Source organism: Periplaneta americana, chromosome 4 (assembly GCF_040183065.1).
Source record: "Periplaneta americana isolate PAMFEO1 chromosome 4, P.americana_PAMFEO1_priV1, whole genome shotgun sequence".
NCBI lineage: Eukaryota > Metazoa > Arthropoda > Insecta > Blattodea > Blattidae > Periplaneta > Periplaneta americana.
This window is the reverse complement of record NC_091120.1, coordinates 61,185,437-61,211,152: the sequence shown is the minus strand read 5'-3', so window position 1 is coordinate 61,211,152 and position 25,716 is coordinate 61,185,437. Positions and strand designations below refer to the sequence as shown.

Below are 25,716 nucleotides of genomic sequence, written 5' to 3'. Positions count from 1 at the left end.
GTACTCTTTGATCAAAATATAGTGTGGTAATCGATCAGAGCCATTTGTACTATGATGTATAACACGGCACACTAGAGCACTCTAACGAATGCAATAGAGAACCTCAGATATTCTATTACCTTTCGTAATGAAGTAATGACGAAACTATGACGTAGCTGTGTAACAGTTATACTGTTATACACGACGTATGTAGTGATTATTAATAAGGAATTTATACACGACTTATAAACGAGCTACTCATTGTATAAGTGTAAGACAGTTAAACGTCTGTATATAGAGTTTTTATTAGTAAGACCGTTAAAAAATAAAATTTTTATACCAACCAATACAATTATGCCTAGTGATTAACTGCTCCATGAAGGAAATTTTTTCAAGCATTTTTGGGTATAACTATAGACAGAAAAAAAATATTATTATTATTATTATTATTATTATTATTATTATTATTATTATTATTAAAAAGGCAAAAATGTACGAAAAATCTCAAGACCTATATTTTCCCTCGATGAGGATTTTTTTCACGATTTGGTACTGCTTTCACAAATATCGCATTGTAAAGGATTAACTAATAATCAGGGAACGGATTTATATGGACTAAAAATATATGAAATATGTAAATATATATGTAGTTATTTTTACCAAAATATGGAATTAAATATGGATTTTTACCAAAATATGGAATTAAATATGGACTTAAAATTATAAAAAAATGACTATGTACGTTAAATATTGGTACATTTTAATCAAACTAAACAAAAAATATAATGGACGTACCTTATCTTCCAATGTAGTTTCAACAAAACACAATTTTTATTGTCTGTTACCATAACAATAGGTTACAAACATTTCTTTCAAGTGCTGAAAAGTGAATCTTCTTCTATTGTCTCTGAGGATAGATTTATACTGACTAAAAGAGCGTTCGACGTCACAAGAAGTAACTGGTACATAATTCAATTTCACAATGTCTGCTGGGGATAAGTCCAAGTTAATCTTCACTGTTGATTCACCACTCATCACAGCAACAACCTTTTGTAGTTCTTCATATCCAGGGTTTTTTGAAAGTACAGTGTCCACCTTAGCTCTTACTGCATCTGCAACTTTACCTCTACCACGATTCAGTTGTTCCACAGTACTATTTATAATTTCAAAACTTTCAGATAGTGAAAGGTGCCTATTTTGGAGACTTTTGAGCGTTTTTATGATGCATGAAAATGTATGCTGAATGTGAGCTAAGTCATTCTTCACACTTATGTCACAGGTAACTGTTTTCGCAGTATCAATTGAGACTGCATCTTCAGAGTCCAATGCAAGGAGAACATTGTTAATAGAGTCTATATGTTCGGCATAATATTCAACTGCTTCTAGCCATGTACCCCATCTAGTTAAAATTGGCTTTGGTGGCAATGGAATTTCAGGGTACATTTCTTTCAACACGTTAACTCTACTGGGAGCTTTGAGAAATACTTTTTTCACTGATGAAATCAACAAATCTACTTTAGGGAAATTGTCTCTGACCACTTCTGCCACACGATGAAATGCATGCGCCACACAAGTAAAATGAGTCAATTTAGGATATACAACAGATAATGCTTGTCCAGCTTTGACCATATAAGGGGCAGCATCGCTAATAAAGAATAACACATTATCGTACATAATACCCTTTGGCCACAGGATACCCATAGCTTCGTTGAACAGTTTAACTATAGTTTTGTTATTGCACTTTTCTAGAACATCACAATGTAAAAGAATTCGTTCAGAATATTGTTCACTTAACAAACCGATAACTACATTACCAACAAGTCTACCTTCTTTGTCGGGAGTCTCATCAATGGAAACCCAAATTGAACTATCTTTAATTTCATCTCTTATCTTCTGTATTGTCTCATCGTAGATGGATGGAGCATACGTCTTCCTAAGTGTTGACTCATCCGGGATTGTATGTTGAGTATATTTTTCAAGGAATTCCCTGAAGACCTTATTCTTTAGTTTGTAGAGAGGAATATCAGCAGAGATGAGAGAACGGCACAGGTCGATGTTAAACTCAGATCTTACATTCGATGTTGTTGGTTGTGTTAAAAACAATTGTCTCTGCTTGGAATTTAGTTGTTTGTTGGCCTGATGTTTACTAGTTGTAATGTGTTGTTGCACCAGGAACTTTTGTGTAGATGATACTGCACACTGACACAAATTACAAAATAATATTTTATTGTCAGTTGATAAACCATCTTCTTTAAATTCTGAAATGTAACTTGTTAGTTTTGATTTTAAATTGACTGAATGACGTACTTTTGGCATATTTACCGTCTTTATAGTATGATTTACAAAACTGAACCTATGTGTACTCTGACTGGCATTTAACTGTTGAGCTGCACAACTGAAGTCTGTTAAAAATTTTAAATTAAATTAATACAGTTTTGTAACTTACTTTCCCATTGTTGATAGGACTGCTAATTTTCAAATAACTCTGATGTTAAAGGGATTACTGAACATGTGTTTAAATCTCTATTGTTGAAATGTATTTTTAAAAGTTAATGGAATTTTGTTTTGTTTTATTGTTAAACCTAATATAATATGGACTGTTTTATATGAAATATGGAAAATACATGGAAATTAACGAAAATATGTACTAAACTCTAAAATATGGAAAAATATGGAAAATAAAAGTAGGATTTTTCAACCCTACACATTGTGAAACATAAAGATAATGCAAAATATAAATTATATTAGCTTCATAAGTAAATATGTATTTACATATAAATCCTTTCCCTGCTAATAATTATTGTAATCAATATCCATTTACGTAATATTAATCACAATAAATTTTGCGGAAGAGATGGTTAAGCCTATATGAAACTGTAACAGACTACAAGTATAATACGGAACAGAAAAACATAAATATTTATATTTTAGTTGATATATTCTACCAAACAGACTGAGCAACGATTCGTCAATATGATGTAGTGAAATAGACCATGAGTTTCACTCAGAAGATATAAAAGCAATTTCAAGAAATTCAAGTGAATTGCTGTCTTACGACGTATGCAAAATCAGGAAATTGGCCTCCATATTCTCAAATTGCCTCCCTATGAGCAAAGTGCATGTTCCCGATTTATTGAAGAGTCACGTATTGCAAACATGATTACTAGCGTGTTTTATGATTGTATGCTGAAGATGATTTCCTTCCACACTATGGACAACGAATTGCCGAGACACTGCGGTACAAATGAAACTGCTAGGACGAGGAGTACAGTCTAGGCGCCTAATTATTTTTCAGAAGGAATTTATTTTTCGAGACTAATGTCCCATACATACTTCGGTGAATCTGTACTGGTAATAAACTTCCTTACTATAGTACAGACGTTTTGTTTTTTCCATTTCATTTAGATCACAAATTATTTTTAAAGTTATGAATTTAACAAGTAATCCACTGCACAAGAAATTAAATTAGGTCTATACTTAAGTTATTTATAGGAATCTGTTCCCATTATACAGGCTATCTTTCTGTTGGTTCAATGGTAACTATGAATGTTACTATCGATACATATTGATGTTATAATCCATATAAAATATGCTGTCAATCTCTAAATTAATCGATAGTTTTCGTAGCAATGCCATATTGTATTTTTAGTCCAGGGAAAATACCACATGAAGTATGGACAAATTATACTATTTATTTCCTTTATTTTGGTGGAATATCGATTACTAAAAACGCTAACCTAACGTTATTTCCGCTGGCCTTTTTTTTAGCATTATGTTGATGGGTGGCCAATGTGGTGATGAGTGGACCCTATAATAGGTTTAATAAAATTTCTTATTTTATTTCATTTTATTTCATTTCATTTCATCTTATTTTAATCTAGTACATTTCATTATATTTTATTTAATACTTCAGTACACATTCCAATGTATTAGTTTCTTTTGTCTACACTCACATGTTATAATTATTTTGTTTTAAAAAACATTGTCTTACAGACACACCACCTCCTTCAATTTTAAAGTTTGCTTGCAGGGCCATCTATCAATAAAGCAGGAAACTCGGTGATGTCAGTGTTTTACCGGTAATTTTGTCTCGAGTCCTTTTAACCATAAACAGGATCACTGTTATTCTGTGTTTGTTAAATATACGATGTAGATCAGCTTCATTTCTTCCAATATAAGTCACGCTAAAGGTTTATACAGTACGTCCTTTAAAAATGCATCGCTTTGAACCTGGTTAAACTTCGAATTTAACGGCAGACATATTGATCAGTAACAAACAGAAATGGGCTTCACTGAAGCTTAAGAGGAAATTATTCACAAGAGAATGAAAATTACCAAACACAGACCAGGGTACTAATACCTCAATAGATTCACTGTAGACCATCCCTTAACTCCCCACTCCATCTTCCCCCGCTGAGATAGTAATGATTTGGGCCGATACAAGTAGACAGGAAGGTAAGCAGTGCTCAGTGACGGATTCTATAAGACCGGCATTATAGCTTTTACGAACTTTTGGCTTTCGCTGGTCGCCTGAAATCCACCACTGATTTACAGTGCCTTACTGTGCGTTTGTTTGTAAGGTGGTGTAAGCGGAAAGGACACGGATGGAAGTTTGTCTGTTTCCTTTCACTTCTCCGTTGTGACCATGGCTCACTTAAATTTTTCTACCTTAAAAATAATACACACAATCTTGTACATATAATATCTATATATACAGAGTTATTAAAACTTTCGAACACTTTTAAACTTCCAAGGTATTGTTCAAAATATTATTTATAAAAATAATAGGCCTAATTAAAATATTACCAGTCTTAAATTCATGAAACTTGGTTTCATAATCACTCGAATCATTTACTGTGGAAACGTTTATTTAAATTCCTAACAAATCAAAACTATTAAAATCCATGTTTGTGCGGCTTAAGTTCTTTCCTTCGAAAAATTTCAGATATACGGCATATTTTTATTGCATCTTTATGCCCAATATTAAGTTACATACATTTTTCTTTCTTCATTGATCACTATCCTACTAGTCTCCTTTTAATCCCTTTGCTTGCACTAACTTCTTCTAATCATGTTTTCCTAGATCTCCCTCTACTTTTCTGTCATTTTGATAACCATTAAAGCAATCTTTTTAGTTGTCTATCTTCTACCATTCTTTTCACAAGATCATGCCAATGCAAGAAGTGTTTATATTCGGTAAAATGTATCATTGACATGTCACAATCCATCCATCTCTCTATGTTGCTGTCAAATTCAAGTTCAATTTTATATAACATATTAGGTTACCACTGCATTAAATAAATACAGCACGTAGCTCGTGATCGGCGCAGTTCAGCTTAGTTATAAAAATATTTTACAAATTGTTTATCGAATTTTTATCTTCCGCTAGACTATAATGTCTTGCAGATGAGCCGAAAATTTCGCTGAACAATAAATGCAGGAAGATAAAACACTACCGGCAAAAGTTACACTCAAATTTCATACACAATTTGTAAACGATGATAAAATAACAATCTCCAAACGAAAGATCATGTGGGTTTCTATCAACCCATCCGAGACTTGCAGTGTTGCGACCCAATATTGAACTAGATATGCAATACTATGGCGCAAATTTTCCTTTAAAGGAAAAAAAAAAAAGTTCTCGCAGGAGTTACAGAAAGCATGAACATGAGGTACATACATACCTACAATAATACTAGTATTTCTCGAGATATATACACATATATACATATATATATGAACAAGTATCATATAGTTTTCGAGAAAAAAGGCTGATACGAGTGGTCTGAAACATGTATATATAATTAATTACAGAGAGATAATTAAAGACACGTTTTACTAGGTGCGTCCATCAACTAGAGAAGACATGAAACAAAGAATTAGAGAAGCCTGTGGGTTTCTCAGCTGTGCTGAAGAGCAATCACGGATGTTAGGAGGTGATCAGAACATTGTTTACCACAGGGTGGCGTACATTTTGAATACTTACTATGAAGATTGTACGTACAGTACATAAACAACATAGGCCTACAGCATTTCTCAGATACCATTTTTGTTGCTTTGTGAGTAAACAAAAGTTAGAAAAAGAAAGTTTCAGTAAAAGTCGTTTCTTTTTAAAAGTAGTTTCCAATTGTACCATCAATGACCCATGTTCTCATTTGAAATTTCGAAGTTGGCGACAGATATCCCTACTTCCGGTTTGTTACGGAAAATGATACTACCATCAATCGATTCTTTACGTAGGTTTTGGTTATCATTTTTTTATGAACAACCAGTATCATATACGTAGTTTTTGAGAAAAAAGGCTGATTCGGGTGGTCTGAAACACCTGGTATATATAAAATTTAAAGTTGCAATTTGTAATATTTATTTTTGCACGATTGGTTTTTTTTTGTAGTATTTACAGCTACTGTTGTTAGACCTTGAACGTTAGAATTCTCACACAGAAACTTGTTACTAGGGAAACCATTCTTCATAACGTGAAACTATACTAAAACATAACCACTACAGTACACTATTGATAATTAGCTACTATTACAGTGCAATTTCGCGAAAGCTTTGGAATAATATTGCTCTAAATTTTCAATGCAAAGTGTATTGTAGGCCTATTTTCAATATTATAAATATGATCGTGCAAAAAATGTTGTACAATACACAATCTCGCTGTGTTCATTTAACAAAACTTTTCCTCGATTACGTAAAAAGCACTTCACAACCTTGTATCGTAATGTACTATTTAACAATTCATTTCCAGTCAAAAATACTTCAGTTCGCAAGTCCTTGTAACAAAAAATTCAATAGAACACAAAAAGCTGCCATTATTTCATGGAACAGAGAGAATTTAAAACATGAATTAAGCACTTACCGAGGGCGTATTCGCAGCAGGGACCGAGGAAAACGTGGGCGCATTTGGAATAGGCGTGAAGAGCTCGAAATATGCTGTACACATTACTGCAACGGTCATCCATACCCATGAACGTTAAGTTCACATTAGGGGGCAGCCATTTGTTGTCTCTCACAAACAGTCGCGCGTATTCCAGCACAGGCAGTATCTTCGATAGCGACATTTCATAGCTGTCATCTTCAGGTAACAATACAGCCACTACAATGTTGCAGGTTACGTTGGTATCTCGGATGTTGCACACGTTCTGCGGGGAGAATGCAGACACGAATATATTAACACGCTTGTGCCGAAATTAATGAAATGATGATAAAATGATAAAATGTTTACTATTCTAAACACGTAACAGAAATTAAACCACACACAGCCTATACGCCGTACGTCAAAATATTATGTTAAGACTTTCATATGATTACAGTCTGCCGTCCGTTCGCTCGTCTATTTATCTATCTATCATCTATCGTCTATCTATCTATCTATCATCTATCTATCTATCTATCTATCTATCTATCTATCTATCTATCTATCTATCTATCTATCTATCTATCTGTCTATCTGTCTGTCTGTCTGTCTGTCTGTCTGTCTGTCTGTCTGTCTGTCTGTCTGTCTGTCTGTCTGTCTGTCTGTCTGTCTGTCTGTCTGTCTGTCTGTCTATCATCTATCTATCTATCTATCTATCTATCTATCTATCCATCTATCTATCTACCTATCTATCTACCTACCTATCTACCTACCTATCTATCTACCTACCTATCTATCTACCTACCTATCTATCTACCTACCTATCTATCTACCTACCTATCTACCTACCTATCTACCTACCTATCTACCTACCTATCTACCTACCTATCTACCTACCTACCTACCTACCTATCAATCAATCAATCAATCAATCAATCTACCTACCTACCTACCTATCTACCTACCTACCTACCTACCTATCTATCTATCTATCCATCTATCTACAGTATCTATCTATCTATCTACAGTATCTATCTATCTATCTATCTATTTATTTATTTATCTATCTATTTATTTATTTCATCAATCTTTGTTCACGTCATGGCGGATTAGATGTATTCCAGTTCTTAATCCGCCATCACTCTCAATACAAATATAACAAAAACTAATACATATTGAACCTATAAGTATCCTCTGTTTACAATAATAATAATAATAATAATAATAATAATAATAATAATAATAATAATAATAATACACAACTAATAATAAGTATAGCTCTTGTATTTAAAACTCCTACCTTAGCTTCTTCATTTTATGCTCAATCTCTTAAGAATTATTCTGTTAACTTCATTGACTACTCTTCGTAATTTCTTATCGTGTGACTACTCAACATTTATAATTCCATCTCCGTTAGAGCTTTGACTTTCTCTTCCCATCTAATTTCAACTCTAAAAAGAAATTTTCCTAATTTATGCAGATTGCTGGTGTTTAGGTGACCACTCACATTTTATAAGCTACTATTGTGTTTATTTGTGGAAATTTTTTATCCACCCAACTGTTTCTCAAGTCATTCGTTGCCTGACACTTTAACGCAATATGCATTGCGTCTTCAGCTACTCCACACAAAGGACATTTATCTTTTTCTACGTTCCCTCTCTTATTCTTGAGTCTCCAGATACCTATCTCTACCATGCCATTCCCGTTCTCTCTTCCCTTGAATTTAGTCTAACATATTCTTCCTTGATTACATATTATTAAGTAGTAAAGATGCAATAATTTGGCGCATAGCGCGAAGGTTTATTTTCTAATGACACAATAACCATAAGTGTAGTAGAAATTAAACTAAATAAAATCAGATTATAAATGAAACAGTAAACTGAAGGAAATATTGAAATGTGAATGCATCTCGACTGTTGCAAATCCTATAATTTTATACAGTTTAATATATTACATACTAATAATAAATTTAAAAATGATAAACTTTTTAAAAAGTCAGACATGCAACTTCTGATGCAGTCTGTGGATTGTATGAAAGAGAAATAGTATGGGACATAAAACGTATAACAGCTCATATATACCTTAATCTCATGTGCACAGGTTGTGATTTTTCTTTATTTTATAGTTACACTGTACTATTGATCTCGGCAACAATAACTCACGACTTAAACACCTCAATAAATCTCGGCTGGGGTTCAAAATAAGATTTATTGATTGCTATAAATTTCACAACTGCTATTTGGAAGTACAAAAATACCGTAATAATTTTTATATATTTTTGTATTTATGACATGTAGAATTTATCACGACAATCTACAGTATTCCGGAACAAAATTTTGTAGCAATTCTCTATGCTGTTATAATTATTTAAAACAAAAAATGATTAATGTAAATGGTTTGTAAATCGAGAGAATTAATTTATTCGCTTGAATAAATCAAAGAAAATCATCATTCATCAAATTAACAGACAAGCATAAAATATTGAAAGTATTATTGATGTTTGTTATTCAGTACCAACTACTGGGTGTTCAGTTCAAAGTGTGTCATGGCTCGCTGTATGCCGTCATGTGGCTAGCCGATGTGCCTAGAGAATTCAATCTTCCTACACTTCCGCAAAGGCGAATTACCTATGTGACAGAGAAGTTGCCTATCAAGTACGGCGTTCATTTCGAAGAGTACTTACCGATACGTGCGGTAACACTGGTAGTTGCAGGAATGTGAACTGTTTAGAAACACGTGGTCTACTGAGGTGAGTTTTTTTCTTACTGTCGGGATATGGGGAGAGAGTCAAGACGATTACTTACGTATTCATTGACATTAACTTCGATGGTCAACATGGACACGGAGCATTTGATTTGTATTGTGGAATGTTGCCGTACGCAACCGATGATAACAAATACCCTGCGTACGACTTGCCCGCGCAAAACATAGTTCGAAAGAGGTTATGGTAGCTCACAGACCGTACAGACCGCCGTCTGTTGCTACGACGTTGAAGTTATACCATACACGTCCTCAAGTTCAGATTGAACGCCTTGATTATAGGCAACTTCTCTGACATAAAAGCTGAAACTCGCTTCAAATAGCTGACTCATAACAATGACATCATGACACACTTTGAAATGAACAGCCAGTATATAACTTAATAAATCTATTTTACACACATAAAACAGTTGGGCTATATCCCAATTTCAATACAGTACAGATAACGTATTGACAGCAAGGTTTGACCCACACTGAGACAATTACACTGTAAACATAACGGGCCAGCTCATGATGTAATTTGTAGCGGATAAAGCAAACGTTGCAGAGGGTTGGTTTTTATCGGAGTACTCCCGTTTCTCTCTATCATTCCAAAAACACACTCCACTTCCCCTCATTCAATTCATCTGCAATAGTTTAAAATATGCTGGGGTAAAGACTGATAGTACGGTTTTTCTATGCTGATAAAGGAATAGCTTAAGGCTACGGACCCTGGGGCTTATCAGATAGTCGTCTGTCAAGACTGAGGCAGGATAGTCCACCTGTCAACATCGGACGAAGCCACAGAGGTCACTTGTTCAACAGAGACATTCATCGGATAGGCCTATGTATGTATCCAATGCCTACCCACTTCACTTTATATGATTCGTGTTCCGCATATTGCGGATAGATGGCAGAACTGTGACCCATTTTTAGTTGTATACCATTTCGGCGGGCAACACTGTACCTGATGTGTACCTGTGGAGAGTTATATCGTGTACTAGGGTCAGCATATGTGTAAGTGTAGTGTTTGGAATGAATAATGATGATGAAGATGAGGAAGGGGGAAGGGGAAACCCGGTGCCGGCACGTAGCGTACTCCTGTCGAATAGCACCAAGGAGGCCGCCAGGCTTAACGTCCCCATCCGACGGACGAATCACTATCAACAGTGATATATGCCTTCTCTTCGTATACACTGCGGAGAGATTTGGGATTTAACCCAGACATATCGGTACATAATCTAGTGATCAGAAGTTGCGCACCACCATCTCTCCTAGTTTTTTTAGTTGGTTATTTAACGACGCTGTATCAACTACTGGGTTATTTAGCGTCGATGAGATTGGTGATAGTGAAATGATATTTGGCGATATGAGGCCGTGGATTCGCCATAGATTACCTGCATTCACCTTACGGTTGGGGAAAACCTCGGAAAAACCCAACCGCTCCCGAGCGCAACTTCAGATCGGCAAGCAAGCGCCTTAACCGACTGAGCTACGCCAGTGGCTTCTTTCCTAGCCCCGAGGTAGAAATTTTACATGAAAATTTCTGACCCCGTCGGAAATCGAACCCAAGACAGTTAGTCTGGAGGCAGACACGCTACCACAGAGCTAACTCGGCGGACTTCATCGCTTATGTTGTATGACATATAATAGGACCAACCAAGTCTAACAAGGGGACTTTCAGATTATGTACACTAAAAGGTCGAATTTATAACAAATTTTCTAATTTATTTTTTTTTAATCAACCTATAACACAGTTAAATAATACTTGGTACATTAGTAGGAGTTTGGTAGTTTGGAAGCCTGATGCTGTCGTTTGGGAGAAGACAAGCTCTGTATAGTACTTGTGTCTCGAGGCAATGACCAGCAAGTACGCAGTCTGACATCGAACATAACAATGCACTGTAGCTGTAGAAATAGGTTTAATTTGAGAGAATTTGAATACCATACTAGTCTAATTGTTCACGTGATAGAATCTTTCACCATATTCTCATATACACGAGCAATTATTTTGTTTTATTGAGGAATTACTTGTCAATAAGTTTATTACGTACAATATATTTAACTTTATTTCAATCGGTAATTATGTATGGAATTATAGGATAGGGTAGCTCATTTAAATCCAATTTTAATCCACTTTATTTATTACAGAAGAAAATAATTAAAATATGTCTTCATAAACCTATTGATTTTCCATCTCAAAATTTGTTTGTAGACTTTAATGTACTTAACGTAAGATAAATTTATTATATTGTATTAATAAAATTTATACATCAAAATCGAAACAATTTTGAATTGTATTCTCATAGTTATGAAACAAAAGGTATGAATTCTTTAAGATTGTTTGAATCAAAATGCAACACTGTTAAAGTTTAATCATAGTAGTAATTTAGGCCCAAGAATATATAACAAATTTATATTTAAATATCCTAATTTTGTCAGTTCTAATAGTTATAGTATTAAATTTATAAAGTTATGTATGGATTTTATAAAAATTGAAAAATTGTAAATTTAAATTTATATACTATAATTGCACAATAGACATAAGACAAATTGTATTGTGTATATTAATTTCAATTCAGGATTCCGCCCCTGAACACGAGTTCTACTCTTTCAGGGGCGAGCTAAAGTTTTTTTATATATTATATTTTGTTACAATTATTAGCAAAATAATAAATAAATAAATTTAAATTAGTAACTTGAATTAAATTAGGCTACGTTTATCAATTAAAGAAAATCTCAAGTTAGTATTGGAAATACTGCTTACTTATTAGTTATTTATTTTTGCGTTTCAAAGAGGGAGGGTTACATCGATGCATAATTCCTGAAATAAAGGCAAGTTATCAACTTACCTAGTTACCGTATTAAATTAATAGAAAATTATTTTACGTTGTACAACATTTTAAAAATTTTTGAAGTTGGAAGGTAACTTCACACAACTAAATATATTGTAAATTACGTTAGATAAAAAAGTGTTTATTTTATTTATAGAATTATTACATTTATTTTATGTTGAGTACAAGAGACATAATTTGAAAAATATAGCACAGAGTAAATGTTGAGCATGCTGCAATAACAATTTGTGCTTTCATCACTGAATGAACAATTCACAATTTTGTTCTATTTACGTTCAGTGAGACTAGTGTTTATAGACAACCAGAAGAGGTAGAAGAATAGAATAAGAGACAGCGTATTCCGAACCTCACCGGTCCGGTGGCATCAATGACGTCACGTTGCAGCGAAATAAGGAACAAAACTGCTGGAAGGATCGATGGCTGTCATGGCGACTGTATACGTTGTTGTCTGTGCTACGCTAGCAAAATTTTGCGAAATTTCCGAGGAGTGGATCAGGACAGCACGTTTGCACATCTCCTTTTTATGTTAGGTTAGGTTAGGTTCTTTTCAAACTGAAATGATGAGTGAAACGTAGAGTTAAAATTACTCTAACCTAACCTAACTTAACATAAAAAGGTTAGGTTAGGTTAGGTTAGGTTAGGTTAGGTTAGGTTAGGTTAGGTTAGGTTAGAGTAATTTTAACTGTCCTACGCTTCACTCGTCATTTCAGTTTGAAAAAACCTAACCTAACATAGGCCCCTAAAAAGGAGATGTGCAAACGTGCTGTCCTGATCCACTCCTAATTTTCGTACTGCCATCTCGTTCAAAGAAAAGATAGCATACACAATTTATTTCTTGAACCGGTAGTAATAACGGGTCCGTTGACATGTTCGCTCATAAGCCATTAACATATTGTTTTTACATTGTGCTCATTACAAACAATACAGCAGAACTAAAACAGAACACAACGCCATGACACAACAGTGCACGATATCATTCGTCTGCTAATTCCCGCCCTATACAAGAACCAATCAGATTCACTGATGGCGACTGATGGAGACTGCCACCACCTCTGCAAGCTGATGGCACCGGTGCGACATCGTGGAGTATCAGTGACTCCATCGGTGAAATTCGGAACACCGTGATGCCATCAGATTGCTCAGCGCTGAGATTCGGAATACGCTCAGAAGTAAAGGAGGAACAGTGACAAGTTCTAAGAAAGACGAACCTCTGTCGGTGGGCTTTATATTGTATATGTGTACTTATTGTAAAATATAAGCCTACTGTTATACGTAGGTTTAATTTGTTACACCATTAGACATATGTTACCAATTTAATGCACTATGAGTTTAATTCCATGAAATCAGTTCACTATTTGTTCGTAATGATAGACGCTATTTAACTCCACTGTTTATAAACGTTGAGTAGCAGCCTTGTTTCTCTTTCATCTCTGCCACACACTAGACCCAAAAGGCTCCGCAACTACTAAATTCACATAGATTCATAGCCATATTCGGAACATCGTTTTAATCCCTTGGATATTATTTTCGCAACTTTTTTTTTAAACAACATCTTACACTAATAAGACGTATCAGTGTCCAAAATCTGAAGGTACTATGCAACCTTCCAGTGTTGACCGTTCCCTTGTAAGTGCAAGGATCCGTCCCAAGCAAAACTTAGGTTTAACGTGTCGGAACTATTTAATTGTATTGTATTGCATTGTATTTATTAACATTCCATGGTATTCATATATTGCTTTACAGCTAGAATATGGAACAAGTCAAAAAACTTAATACAGGGACATCATTTTATTTATACTAACATTTTTAACATTAACTTGGTTATACCTCTGGATCAACGCCGTTTTCAACCCCCTTCCACGACTGGAGTTCGATGATACTGGCGTAATATACAAATAAATCACTTTACTGGGTATAGGAGGGAAGAAAAGTAGTTCATCCATTTACGTAAACTAGGAAATATGGCGATTTTGAGTTTGATAATTTTCATTAGGTTCTTGTTTAATCAAAATACAGTGCAGTATTAACAATGAGTGTTTTTACTCACGAACTGAGCTGTCCATGTGGACGTATTCATTATGCAGTGTATATTATACTGTGTACAGCACATTAGCGTACAATATAGAGAATGAAGTTAAATTGAAAAATAATCATAATATGGATATTTAAACACATTTTTGAAAATGGTGGCCGTTCATTTCGATACAGGCTTCAGTTCTAATGTGGATATTATCGCACTATGGACTATTGTACCTAGGGTAAGGTGGTACATTATGGATCACTAAAGACAGATTTTATTGTTCCAACCAACATACACGTCTGTGCATTATGATTTTATGTTTATATAATCTTTGGACATTTTCTGATATGATACAAGTGTTTAAACAAAATTACTTCACTTAAGTTAAGCACTGAAAAATAAATTACATTTAACAAAAAATGATCCATAATGTACCTCAGTTGGTACAATTCGGATCGCTACATAGTACGTATAGAATCACTGGCATTTGCCACAAATAAACTTTTTTTACCTTTTCCACCTACACAGATTTCATGATACCACATTTGGCACCCTTGACAACAAATCCAGTCTCCTTTCCTTATGGATTGCGGACAGTAATAATTCAGAAAACAGAATCCACACACATCTTTTCTTTTTGGTGATTCCTTGATAACACCAACACACTTCCTTTTAGCACTGTTGGGCTTCTCACCATTGATTTTGGTTTTGTTTGTGGTTTCATTGCCACATATCTTAATACGAATGGTGTCAATGTTTTGTGGGGAAGGAAGGTGGCCAGAGGTCTGCAGTTTCCGTTTTCGGCACGACTCCTTTTTAGGTAGAAAAGGCAACACATTTTTTATTGTATCCTCTGGTGACGAAAAACAACTTTTATGACTTGAGAAGTTGCCACTAGTTTTGGTGGATGATCTAGTTTATGAAAATATAGGCTTGGTCGCATTTGTGTGTGCGCTTGAGGGCTCTCTAGAGGTTTAGGGCCTACTAGTGCTAGCGGTTGCATGACCAGCTTTATTTTCGGCAATTATTTTCGGCATCATTATTTGATTATATAGACGTGACTGCACGTTCAAATTTTTTCTCCGGAACAATGTCATCGTTGAATGGGAATATCCCAGTACATTGAAAACTTTTTAACAGTTGCATCTACGGAATCCGTGTGTTCAAAGCCATGTTGAATATGGGACAGAATCTTTCCTTCGACAGATTTTCATTTGGATGAATCCATTCAATTGCATTCTTATGGTATTTGGTCTTCAGTGACTTAAACAATGTTCTGTCTAATGGTTGTAAGACATGAGTGCTATGTGGTGGTAACCCTAAAAATTCATCTCATTCATCTGAAAATATTCCAAGGCTTTCAAACTCACATAGCTTGAATGATTGTCCAGAACTATCAAGACTCTGCCTGGGGTTTTGTATATATTGAAGTGATTCAACCATGCCAAGAAGAGATTTTCATTTATATACCCTGACTCGCTCATTGCCACTATCGAGCCTGGAGGCAAGCTGTCCTGAAATTCTGGGTGTTTCCTAACACTTTCAAAAATGACTATTGGAGGGATGAATCCACCGGATGTGTTACAACATGCAACGATGGTTACATTTTCCTCTCTTTCTGCGTTGTTAATAGCAACAACTTTTCATTTCCCCTTTTGATATTCTATCTTAGAAGGCTTGTTATTAAGTGGAAAACCACACTCATCCATAAAGGACACATTATAAGGCTTGTCACACAATTCAAATTGGTCCGTAACTTCTTTCAAGTTGCCGAAAAAAATGCGCAACTGATTGCCTATTTAATCCTTGAGCTCTGGCACGTGACAGACACTCGGGTTCCCTTACATTCGAATTTGAATGCCTCGTTAGAAATGCGAGAAACCAATCAATCCGTGCAACTGTGTTCTCCGTATTCCATGGGTGTTTCACCTGACTTCCTTCTGCAAAGTTAAATGCGGCTTGCCTCACCTGAAGAGGTGTTAAACCAAGACTATTGCGTCTCCTAAACGAAGCTTTCACCCAGTAGCTCTCTGCTCTTCAAGCTTCAGTTTTCTATGGAATGCAGTAAAAGTAACTCGAAAGCCTCACGTATAAACAAATACCCTTCCTTGACGTTCTTAATTGCAGTGTTCATCACCGATGGCTTCCACTTTCGTCTGCATTTAGGTTCTGTTTTTACCCTTGACATCTACCCATGAACATGTAAGAAAAAATATTAAAATCAACAACAAAACGAAAAAAAATTGTAATATATAAAATATACGCGTAGGATTATATATAAAAATAATTACAACAAAAAATAATCGTCTAACTTCTCCCGATCCCATTTGTACTACTAGGCTATATCCATATTGTAGCTAGACCACTGATCCATATTGTACCTAGACTACTGATCCATATTGTACTTTAGTAATGTTAAATGTATGGGGATCATTCATTGTTGCAATGCAACAATAGGTGACAGCACTTGCACCTACAGTCGTCTATTTCATGGCATCATAAGACTGTATAAAAAGGAAAATGATACTGCCATGTTTGAAGCTACACCAGGAACTTAAATACTGTGCAGTTTTATAAATTGGATATCTTCCATGTGCAAGTATTTACCTTCCTATGCAAAATAAATTGTAGAGCTTCAATGAAAGGCACAGCTGTACCGAAACTCACACGATAAACACAGCAAGGATCCTCCTCCTTGACGCACTGCTCAAAACAGGTCTCCCAACAATAGTCTTGTAGAAAATTACGCTAATCTTAGCTTGATCCGTATTGTACCTATATCCATAATGTACCACCTTACCCTAATCCCAATTACCAGTTTCGTCCTTCGTACTAGTAACTCATGTTGAAATAATTCTGTACCTACTCTATAAAAGAGTACCTTACGTACTGTAAATTCAATTTTCACTTCTGCCCGATCCGAAAAGATAAAATTGCTCAGACATACTATCTACTGTCCGTCCAAGTGGTTATGTCGCAGGGTCGTAGAAAGGGAGGAAATCACGTGACAGTTAATTACTTAACGAGGCCCTTTTATTTAAGTTATTTTAAACAATTGTATGGGTATAATATTACGTAGACGTCCAATTCCTAACAGAAATTAATGTTCTCAGAAAAGAGCTAAGTCAGCCAGCCACTAGCTGGCGAATAAAAGCTGGTGGGGGGAAAACCGGGATACGATGTAGGCAAATGGACGACAGTACCTGTGCGAAAATGATTCAATATTGAAAGCTCTTTCGTCACTGGAAAACGCGAACATATTTTTGGAACGTACTGTTACTATGACCGTAAGGCTACTATGACTGTATATACGGTCTTGGATCTGTGTGGAGGACGGTTGAACTTCATTAGTAGAGGGGGTGGGAGTGACGTACATTAAAAAACTCAGGTACAATAAAAATTGAAGTAAAAATAAAATGATGTCCCTGTACTATTATAATGTCTTAATTTATAGTCACAGTCTAGATGAAATATATACAGACGAGATTTATAATATAGTCTACTAGTACAACACATAGTTTTAGTATCAATTTCATGAAGTGTTATTGAATGTCATTAATTCACCTACAGAATAGAACGCGTTAGAAATTAGGTACTTCTTTAATTTGGCCCTAAATAATGTTATGTTTTGAGTTTCATTTTTATATCGATAGGGAGGCTATTAAAATTTTTACTGCCATATAACACACTCCTTTTTGATAGCATGATAGACTTGCTGATGGAGTATGAAAGTCATTTTTGACGTGTATTTATGCTATGAACTATTGAATTAGTTACAAAATTTTCACGATTGCATACGAGGAAGATTATGTGTAATGAAGCGGTTTTTGTTATTTATCAAAATGAAATAATAGTTATCCTGCCTTCCTGCCATTATTTTACATTAATTTATATCGAATGGAGCCATATACCTTTATACAGATCAGAGAGATGAATTTCTTTATAGTGATGATGAAAGAAATTCACTTGAAGCAGAATGATTTTACAGAGTACGCTTTCCCATTGGATGACATCAAACCGGAGAAATGTTCGAAATAATCTACTATGGACTATAAACAAGGTCCTCTGCAAACAAAACAGGATGCAGGTCTAAAGCAACGACGAAAACTAACAAAACACAAGTTTATGCTATCATAGCATTAAAACACGCTTGTTATGATGCTACAAATCATGCACAAATTAGCCTAATTCTGGCACTGGTCCCAGAAAAGGTTACCTAGTAACTAGTATTCCATGACATCATCACCGCCTTCACAACACAATGTTGTACAACGACCTATAAGCAAAAGCTTCAAAACAACAACAAAATGGCATTGTCTTAGAAACGATTACTTAGCAACCATGGAATATATTACGTCAAATCCAATACTCATGTTTCTACTATATCATAACATTACATTTTGTAAATTTATAATAGTTTTTTTTACATATTTTAATGCTAGAATAGCATAAAACTTTGTATGTAAAACGTGTATAATCTTCACTATAAAAAAACACTCATGCCATAATTACCGAGGTTATACACTAATTACATAAATTACTATTTTTATTACTCATGCAAATTAAACATCGTTAACATGTTAAAGCTAAGAACGCAAATATTTTTTTTAAATCCTGGCATCAAGTTTAAGCAGTAGATTTTTTTTTAATATTCTTTAACAATATATAGCTTGGCATTGGTGGATGTGTCCCCTTATCAAGAATGTATTATCGATTCCCTCTGTGTGTTTCAAGTTCGGGTAACTATCTATACACGAACTTATATGCAGAGTGTTTTAATGATCATGTTACAAATTTCATGGCTATCAGAGGGAATCAGATGTAGCAATTTAGGAATAGATATCATCGGTTGTGATTATAACTCTTAACATTTGCCATTAAAATGTAAGAAAGTCAGAGAACTTCGTTGTTTGGTCAACTGTCCGAAGACAGGTCTCAACCTCACAAGTGACACCAAGAAGGCACCACTTATGAGGCAACTAGGCCAGGAGATAATGGGGTAGGGTGGTCAGTTCCTTTTCCCTCCATTGCATACATCGCCATCTAGCTACATATTCCACTAATCAGAGTTCAGATGCATACAAGCAATTGTTCTTCTGACACATATCGTCAAGTGAGATGTACTTATCAGTCAGAACCTCAATCAGAGGATAACTCCAGAATTATGCACCATATTGTGAGGTCTATCGTAAAGACAAAATCTACCAGCACGCTCGTAATTAATTCATCATTATATTATACAGTATTGTAAAAATGACGTCAACTGTAGATGTTATCCAGCGTCTAAATCTAAATTCAACGAAGACAAGAAATAACCGAAAAATGTTATCTGAACTCCTCTAAGACGGACAGCGTAGTTTATGTGCGGTGAATCCAAAATGGTCTCCAGGTTTTACTTCCCTCCCGGAGAAAGAACAAATAAATATTTAGCATAATTTGAACCCGTACATCCGCAAAACCACCACGAACTGCAAGTCTATTGTAATATGCTGGTGTCCGTCAGTTAGGTTGATAGAAAATAGAGAAAAGCAGAAATTTAACTGTGTTCCCTGTGTAGTCAAAGTCGTCCTCACCGAGTCATTTTATCTGATAAACGGTTTCGTATGCAGTTGAGTTGTTGAGTGTGGTGCTAGTTTGACACGTTTATTATTATACAGTATGTATGGTACATTGTGTACCGCAATGAGAAGTCGATATAATTTAGAAGAAGGAACATTCATTTAAGCTAGTTAACTTATGTGAAAATTATTCTTACTCATTCTGTTACAAGTAAACTTGTAATTATCCTAGGATAGACGTTCCATTATCATACACAATTTTTAGTTAGTTTAAAAAGTACGCGAACGCATGATATATAAGAGATAGGTCCAAGCCTACTTAACAGAAGAAAACTTGACCACGTAGAATACAGATTACAAAATGAAGTTCCTGCAAATTCCAGCAGTGTTTTCAACAGGGTTTAATGCATATCTTAAGAGAAGAAGATCGTCTGATGTAATGAGGAGAACTATTTGATTATTCCTTAAAGATAATTAAGGTAATTACGTCAGTAATGTAAGCCATTGAAACAACAACTAACATACGAGCAGAGTTGATTATTTCCGACGTAAAAACAATGCCGAATCTAACTGGTGGACACCCGTTACTTTGACATTATGTTTTCAGTAGTCAATGTAATTTCGTGAATTTAATTGTAACATCCAGACTAAGTTTTCCAGTGCATAAGAAATATTTTACTGGCTTTGTGGTATTTTAATGACAAATATTCCTGGTTATAGGTAACTCCGAAATAAGGCGCTTTCGTAAGTAGGCTCTAATTCTCAAAATCCTTCTTATTATCTCCTCTATCAGCCATTAAAGTTGGTAGCAAGGTCAATGAAACACTCAATTTATAATTCATTTTAAGAAATTTCGGGCTTAAAAATGCTATCCAATTTTGACATGTGTTAGATAAGTTACACAATTATACATATGTATATCAAATTTTATTACTTAATACTAATGTTATTTCTTGGAAAGAAGCAAGGTCAATGAAACACTCAATTTATAATTCATTTTAAGAAATTTCGGGCTTAAAAATGCTATCCAATTTTGACATGCGTTAGATAAGTTACACAATTATACATATGTATATCGAAATTTATTACTTAATACTAATGTTATTTCTTGGAAAGAAGAAGAAATTTTTTATAATTACATAGTAGATGGCCAGAATTAACCGTGACATCATCATCTGTATCTAAATGTAAGCATTTGATATCTTGTACTCTGGCATCAATTTTGCGCGATATTACCCTATCTCGTCTTGCTAATTGTCTCACTATACAGCTGGCCTCATTGTCGGACAGTGAATGGTATGACAGATCGTCAAGAACCGCAACAGAGTGTAACACAGCATGCGATGACAGCTTCATCAGAGAAGATGGACGTTTGATCGTAGGTCTACGTCAGCTTGTCGATTAAGTGGATGAATCCACTAGCAAAGCACATCACAGCATAACATCTCCCAATAGCATAAGACTGATAGTCTAAGGCTATCACATAAACTGTCGACTGACAACAATACGGTGGGAAATTCTTCAGCATCCACCCTACAGTCCGGATCTCACTCCAAGTTATTTTGGGTTCCTGTAGAAAATGATGGAAAGAAAATTATTCCGGAGTGACTAGTTTACATTTGCGTGTATATGATTGTCATCATTGGAAACAGATTTATTTAGACATTTTATCAACAATCTTGTAAAAATATGGTGCAGATATCCGAACAAGAATGACTTTCGTAAACAGTTTTTTATTACAACAGAAAATTTCACTGTGGATTTAATAATATTTTAACGCTAACAGTTGGAACTTCTTTCCTGAACTCGGTACCTATGGGCCCATCACGATGAAACTACACACTTCGGAGTTTTTATGTAGGCCTACGATACACATGTAGAAAAAAGTAACTCGTGCAGAACAGTGGCAAGATTTTTCACAAGAAAAATATCCTCGAAATCCTATTTCTGGTAGAAAAAACTGTTCGTCAACTTATTTAAAAAGCTGCGACAGCAACAAAATACCTCATCTAAGACGCAAAAGACTTACGGAAGAAAGATAACATAAAATATATGTACAGATGGAACATACCTTAAACAATACCTATGTCGCCTTGCTCAAGAAACAGGCTTCAAAAATCATCAGCCAGATTTGCCACTAACCAGCTTAAATCAAAACAATAAAATGACAGTGGTCCACGAACTGCTGCTGCCCGATAACGCGAGTGGAGTCCCATTTCGTGATTTGATGCTGAATTGCTGACAGAGTGGACCATGAATTAATTTTCGGATAAAGCATGGTTCAAATTACATTGCCACGTTAAAACAACGGGCAGTGGAGCGTAGAAAACTGCCTGTTTCCGCACTACATTATGAAATTTATTGGTGTGTGGTGTGGTACAAATACATACAGAATCATAGGTTCTATCTTTACGAAGGCACTATCAGTGCCTCAAGATATCGAAAAGAAATATTAGAATTTTTTTTCGAATAACTAACAGACATTTAATGCCATCAATCAATCTTACAGAAGAATTCTGCTACTTAACATACTGCTTACGAATCACTGTCCCTTATTTTAGAGATGTTTGAAGACAGAGTTAAAAACACTGCATTGTGGTACCCTCGTAGCCCCGATTTCACTCCACGTGGTTTTTATTTGTCAGAGAACTTAAAAATACACATTTTATAAGAATAACACTCACATAGTAGTGGAATTAAAAAGAAATATCAGACGAGAAATTGCTTTTAACACACCTGAGAAACTCATACCGGTTAACAGGATTACTCTATGCAGAAGTCACTTTTGAGTGACATCATTTTTATATAATTCTTGTAACACAGGTTAGTGCTCATTATTAACAGTTTTAATATCAATTCATGCTTCCATTAAAAATAATTGCATTGAGTGCTATTATTAGCGACATCGTTGGCTTGCATTTCCCGGATGCAACGTGAGATATAGCGCAAGGACGAAACGGAGTCCGACGGCCCCGAACGCTGCTAATCGCTTTATAAATTGAGTGTACCATAGTTAATTTGCAAGTATTTTTTTAACTCCACTTGACACAAATTCAATTCTACGTATGTCAGAAGTCGATCACAAACAAATTCAAATCATTTCCTCAGTCACACCTAATTTTTCTTGATTTAGTCTGGTCCTGGTACAATAATGTAACATCGGAAAGTGCTATGGACAGATAGAATGATGTAAGGATATTTCTCACGACTTTAATATCATAATGCACAGTGTGATTTTATATGCATTAGTTTTGCGTTACGATAACAAACAAAAATAATTTCAATTTGGCTTTTCGTTCATGGATTTGAGTAGAAATGAAATATATATAAATTTTATCAATCAGTTATATCAAGGTTCTGAAGAGGACAGAAAATTTCTTTCACTTCCACTTCTCAATAAAACTTCCAACCGCACCACAGTGAAGTGCCTAAAGCGACTCTCGAGAGCTGGTGAACGCCGGTTTATATGGTCATCACCCTCCTGCCAAGGCCTCTTTAAGGTTCAGATGACCAGAAACAAAAAGATAACCCCAGCCTGAAGCAGAAAATGGCTCTCAAGAGAGAACGTAGGGCTGACAGAATCCCTAAACCAAAGTGAAGGCAATCTTTCTAATGAAAAACACCAGCACTGCTGCTAAACTTTTGTGCCGAAGACCAGTAGTCTACCCAGATAAAAAAAAATTATACTGCCGTATCTTAAAATTACAGCCGGACTAATTATGATATGAGAGTAACACACAAATTCTGACGAGAATGTTGATAGGTAAAAACCTACAAAAAAATATGTGATATATTTCTGGATATAGTTTCAGAGAAGAAATTAGCAATGTAGGGCTACTCGTAGATATGAAAAAATTTGCATTATAACTTAAACAGTAATATTTATTTTCACTAAAATAATTAGTGTCATTGTACAATAAGTAGATACGGATGCAGGAAGATTATGTGTTATGTCGATAATGTATTAAATTTGAAAAATTATATTAAAGTAATTGCCCCAAAATTAAATTCAGCATGTTTTGCTATTAGATCTATGCAAAACATAGTAAATATACTTCCCTTTCAAATCACTCATATCACTGTCAACCAAAATTCGAAAGTCATTCTTGCTCTACTACGCTTTCCTTTTCTCATGCACTGTTCATCTTCTGTACACTTTCATTTGAAGGGTTCAGAACCATAGTGGGCTTACAAAATGGCCCTAAACTATTTTCCCAAAGAAACATCAGACTGGTGTTAACATTATTAATTTATTTAAAGTTGCAGGAATTAACCGGAACTAAAAAATTCAAATGTATAATTTTACCCTATTTTTTCTGTCTCGTAATTTTTCTCACTGTTCTTAAAATAAATAAATGGTACTTGACATTACATAGACTTCACAGTTGGACACTACAGATAAAAAGTACTTCGATACTTTAAAAACATTCCTGCTTTACTGATAAGTCGCCAACGAGAACAGAGCAACTATTCTTCTTCTTCTTCTTCTTCTTTTCTATAGGCATAAGCCTGTTTGTTTACACATACTACGTCAATGATGATTACATCTAAGTTCATCTCTTGAGAGGTCTGCCCACTTCTCTTTTTCCTCTAGGGCGTAGGTTCTTTCGTTTGGCTAGTATCTGCTCTTTTATCCGCTCCATATGTCATTATTGGTCGTACACATGTTTTATAAATTTTTAATTTACTTTCTATGTTTATATGTTTGTTTTTTCAGATGACATCTCGTATCTTGATATTCTCGATGCTTTAAAAACGAGAACTAGAAATGTGTATTCCAAGATATTTAAAATCCATAATTTGTTGTATAATTTTTCCATTAACTTCCAGTTTACACCAAGCAACTCAAGGAATAAATTTATAAGTGACCGTTTCTGTTCCATCAGCTCAATATTAATTTCGTGAGGACATTTCATTGTAGCTTTCATTACCTGTAACGGAATTTCCATCCTACCGTGACAGTACACAATTCGGAATTTTGTAAAGTTTCAATTTACTCTGAATCAAATCCCCATGATATTACAGAAACCGCGAAAGCCCGTCATGATTTAGAAGCACGAATCCGAACAGCATCATTAATGGTTTGGAATGAAATGCAATAACGTTAAATTTCCTCTCGCAGTCTTCCTATGTAACGTGTTTACGCTCATTAATTCCACAATCTATAGAATAGCGGTAGCAGGATTTTACAGGATGTGGCCGCATGCACAATTTTGTACCGCACTAAGCACACAGGATATATTGCCCTGCTCTCTTTCGCTGGTCGCTGAAACTCGAAGGGTTTCATAACTTATTTTAAACTACGTGAACGTAGCAAAACCATAGCAAGGACACGAATTTAAATTATCTCTGGGCATATATTTCGTGGATAGTAGATAATTCACAACATTTATTACAAAAAATGTAACTAACCAGTAAATGAAGAACACAATATTATACGAAGACGGCTCATATTATGTTATCATTAGTTTCCTGTGTTTCACGACAAATAATTTCCTTTATTTTCCTGTAAATGTTTTTTTCTCGTTTCACCCATGTCAAACTAGTTGTGTAGACACATTTACCAACAAAGTCGTCCAGAGTGCGCCAAAGAAGGATAGTCTACGCTACACTCGCGATGAAATGAGATGAGATGAGATGAGATGAGATGAGATGAGATGAGATGAGATGAGATGAGATGAGATGAGATGAGATGAGATGAGATGA

At 34.9% G+C, this 25,716-nt stretch overlaps 1 protein-coding gene across 1 annotated transcript in view; it reads right to left on the bottom strand.

Annotated features, from left to right (window-relative positions):
- Positions 1-25,716, bottom strand: part of LOC138697839 (atrial natriuretic peptide receptor 1-like) — a 2,249,689-nt gene that overhangs the window by 2,136,672 nt on the left and 87,301 nt on the right. The window contains exon 2 of the mRNA XM_069823402.1: positions 6,842-7,124. Coding sequence (XP_069679503.1) covers positions 6,842-7,124 — 283 coding nt within the window. The remainder of the gene's footprint in view (positions 1-6,841; positions 7,125-25,716) is intronic.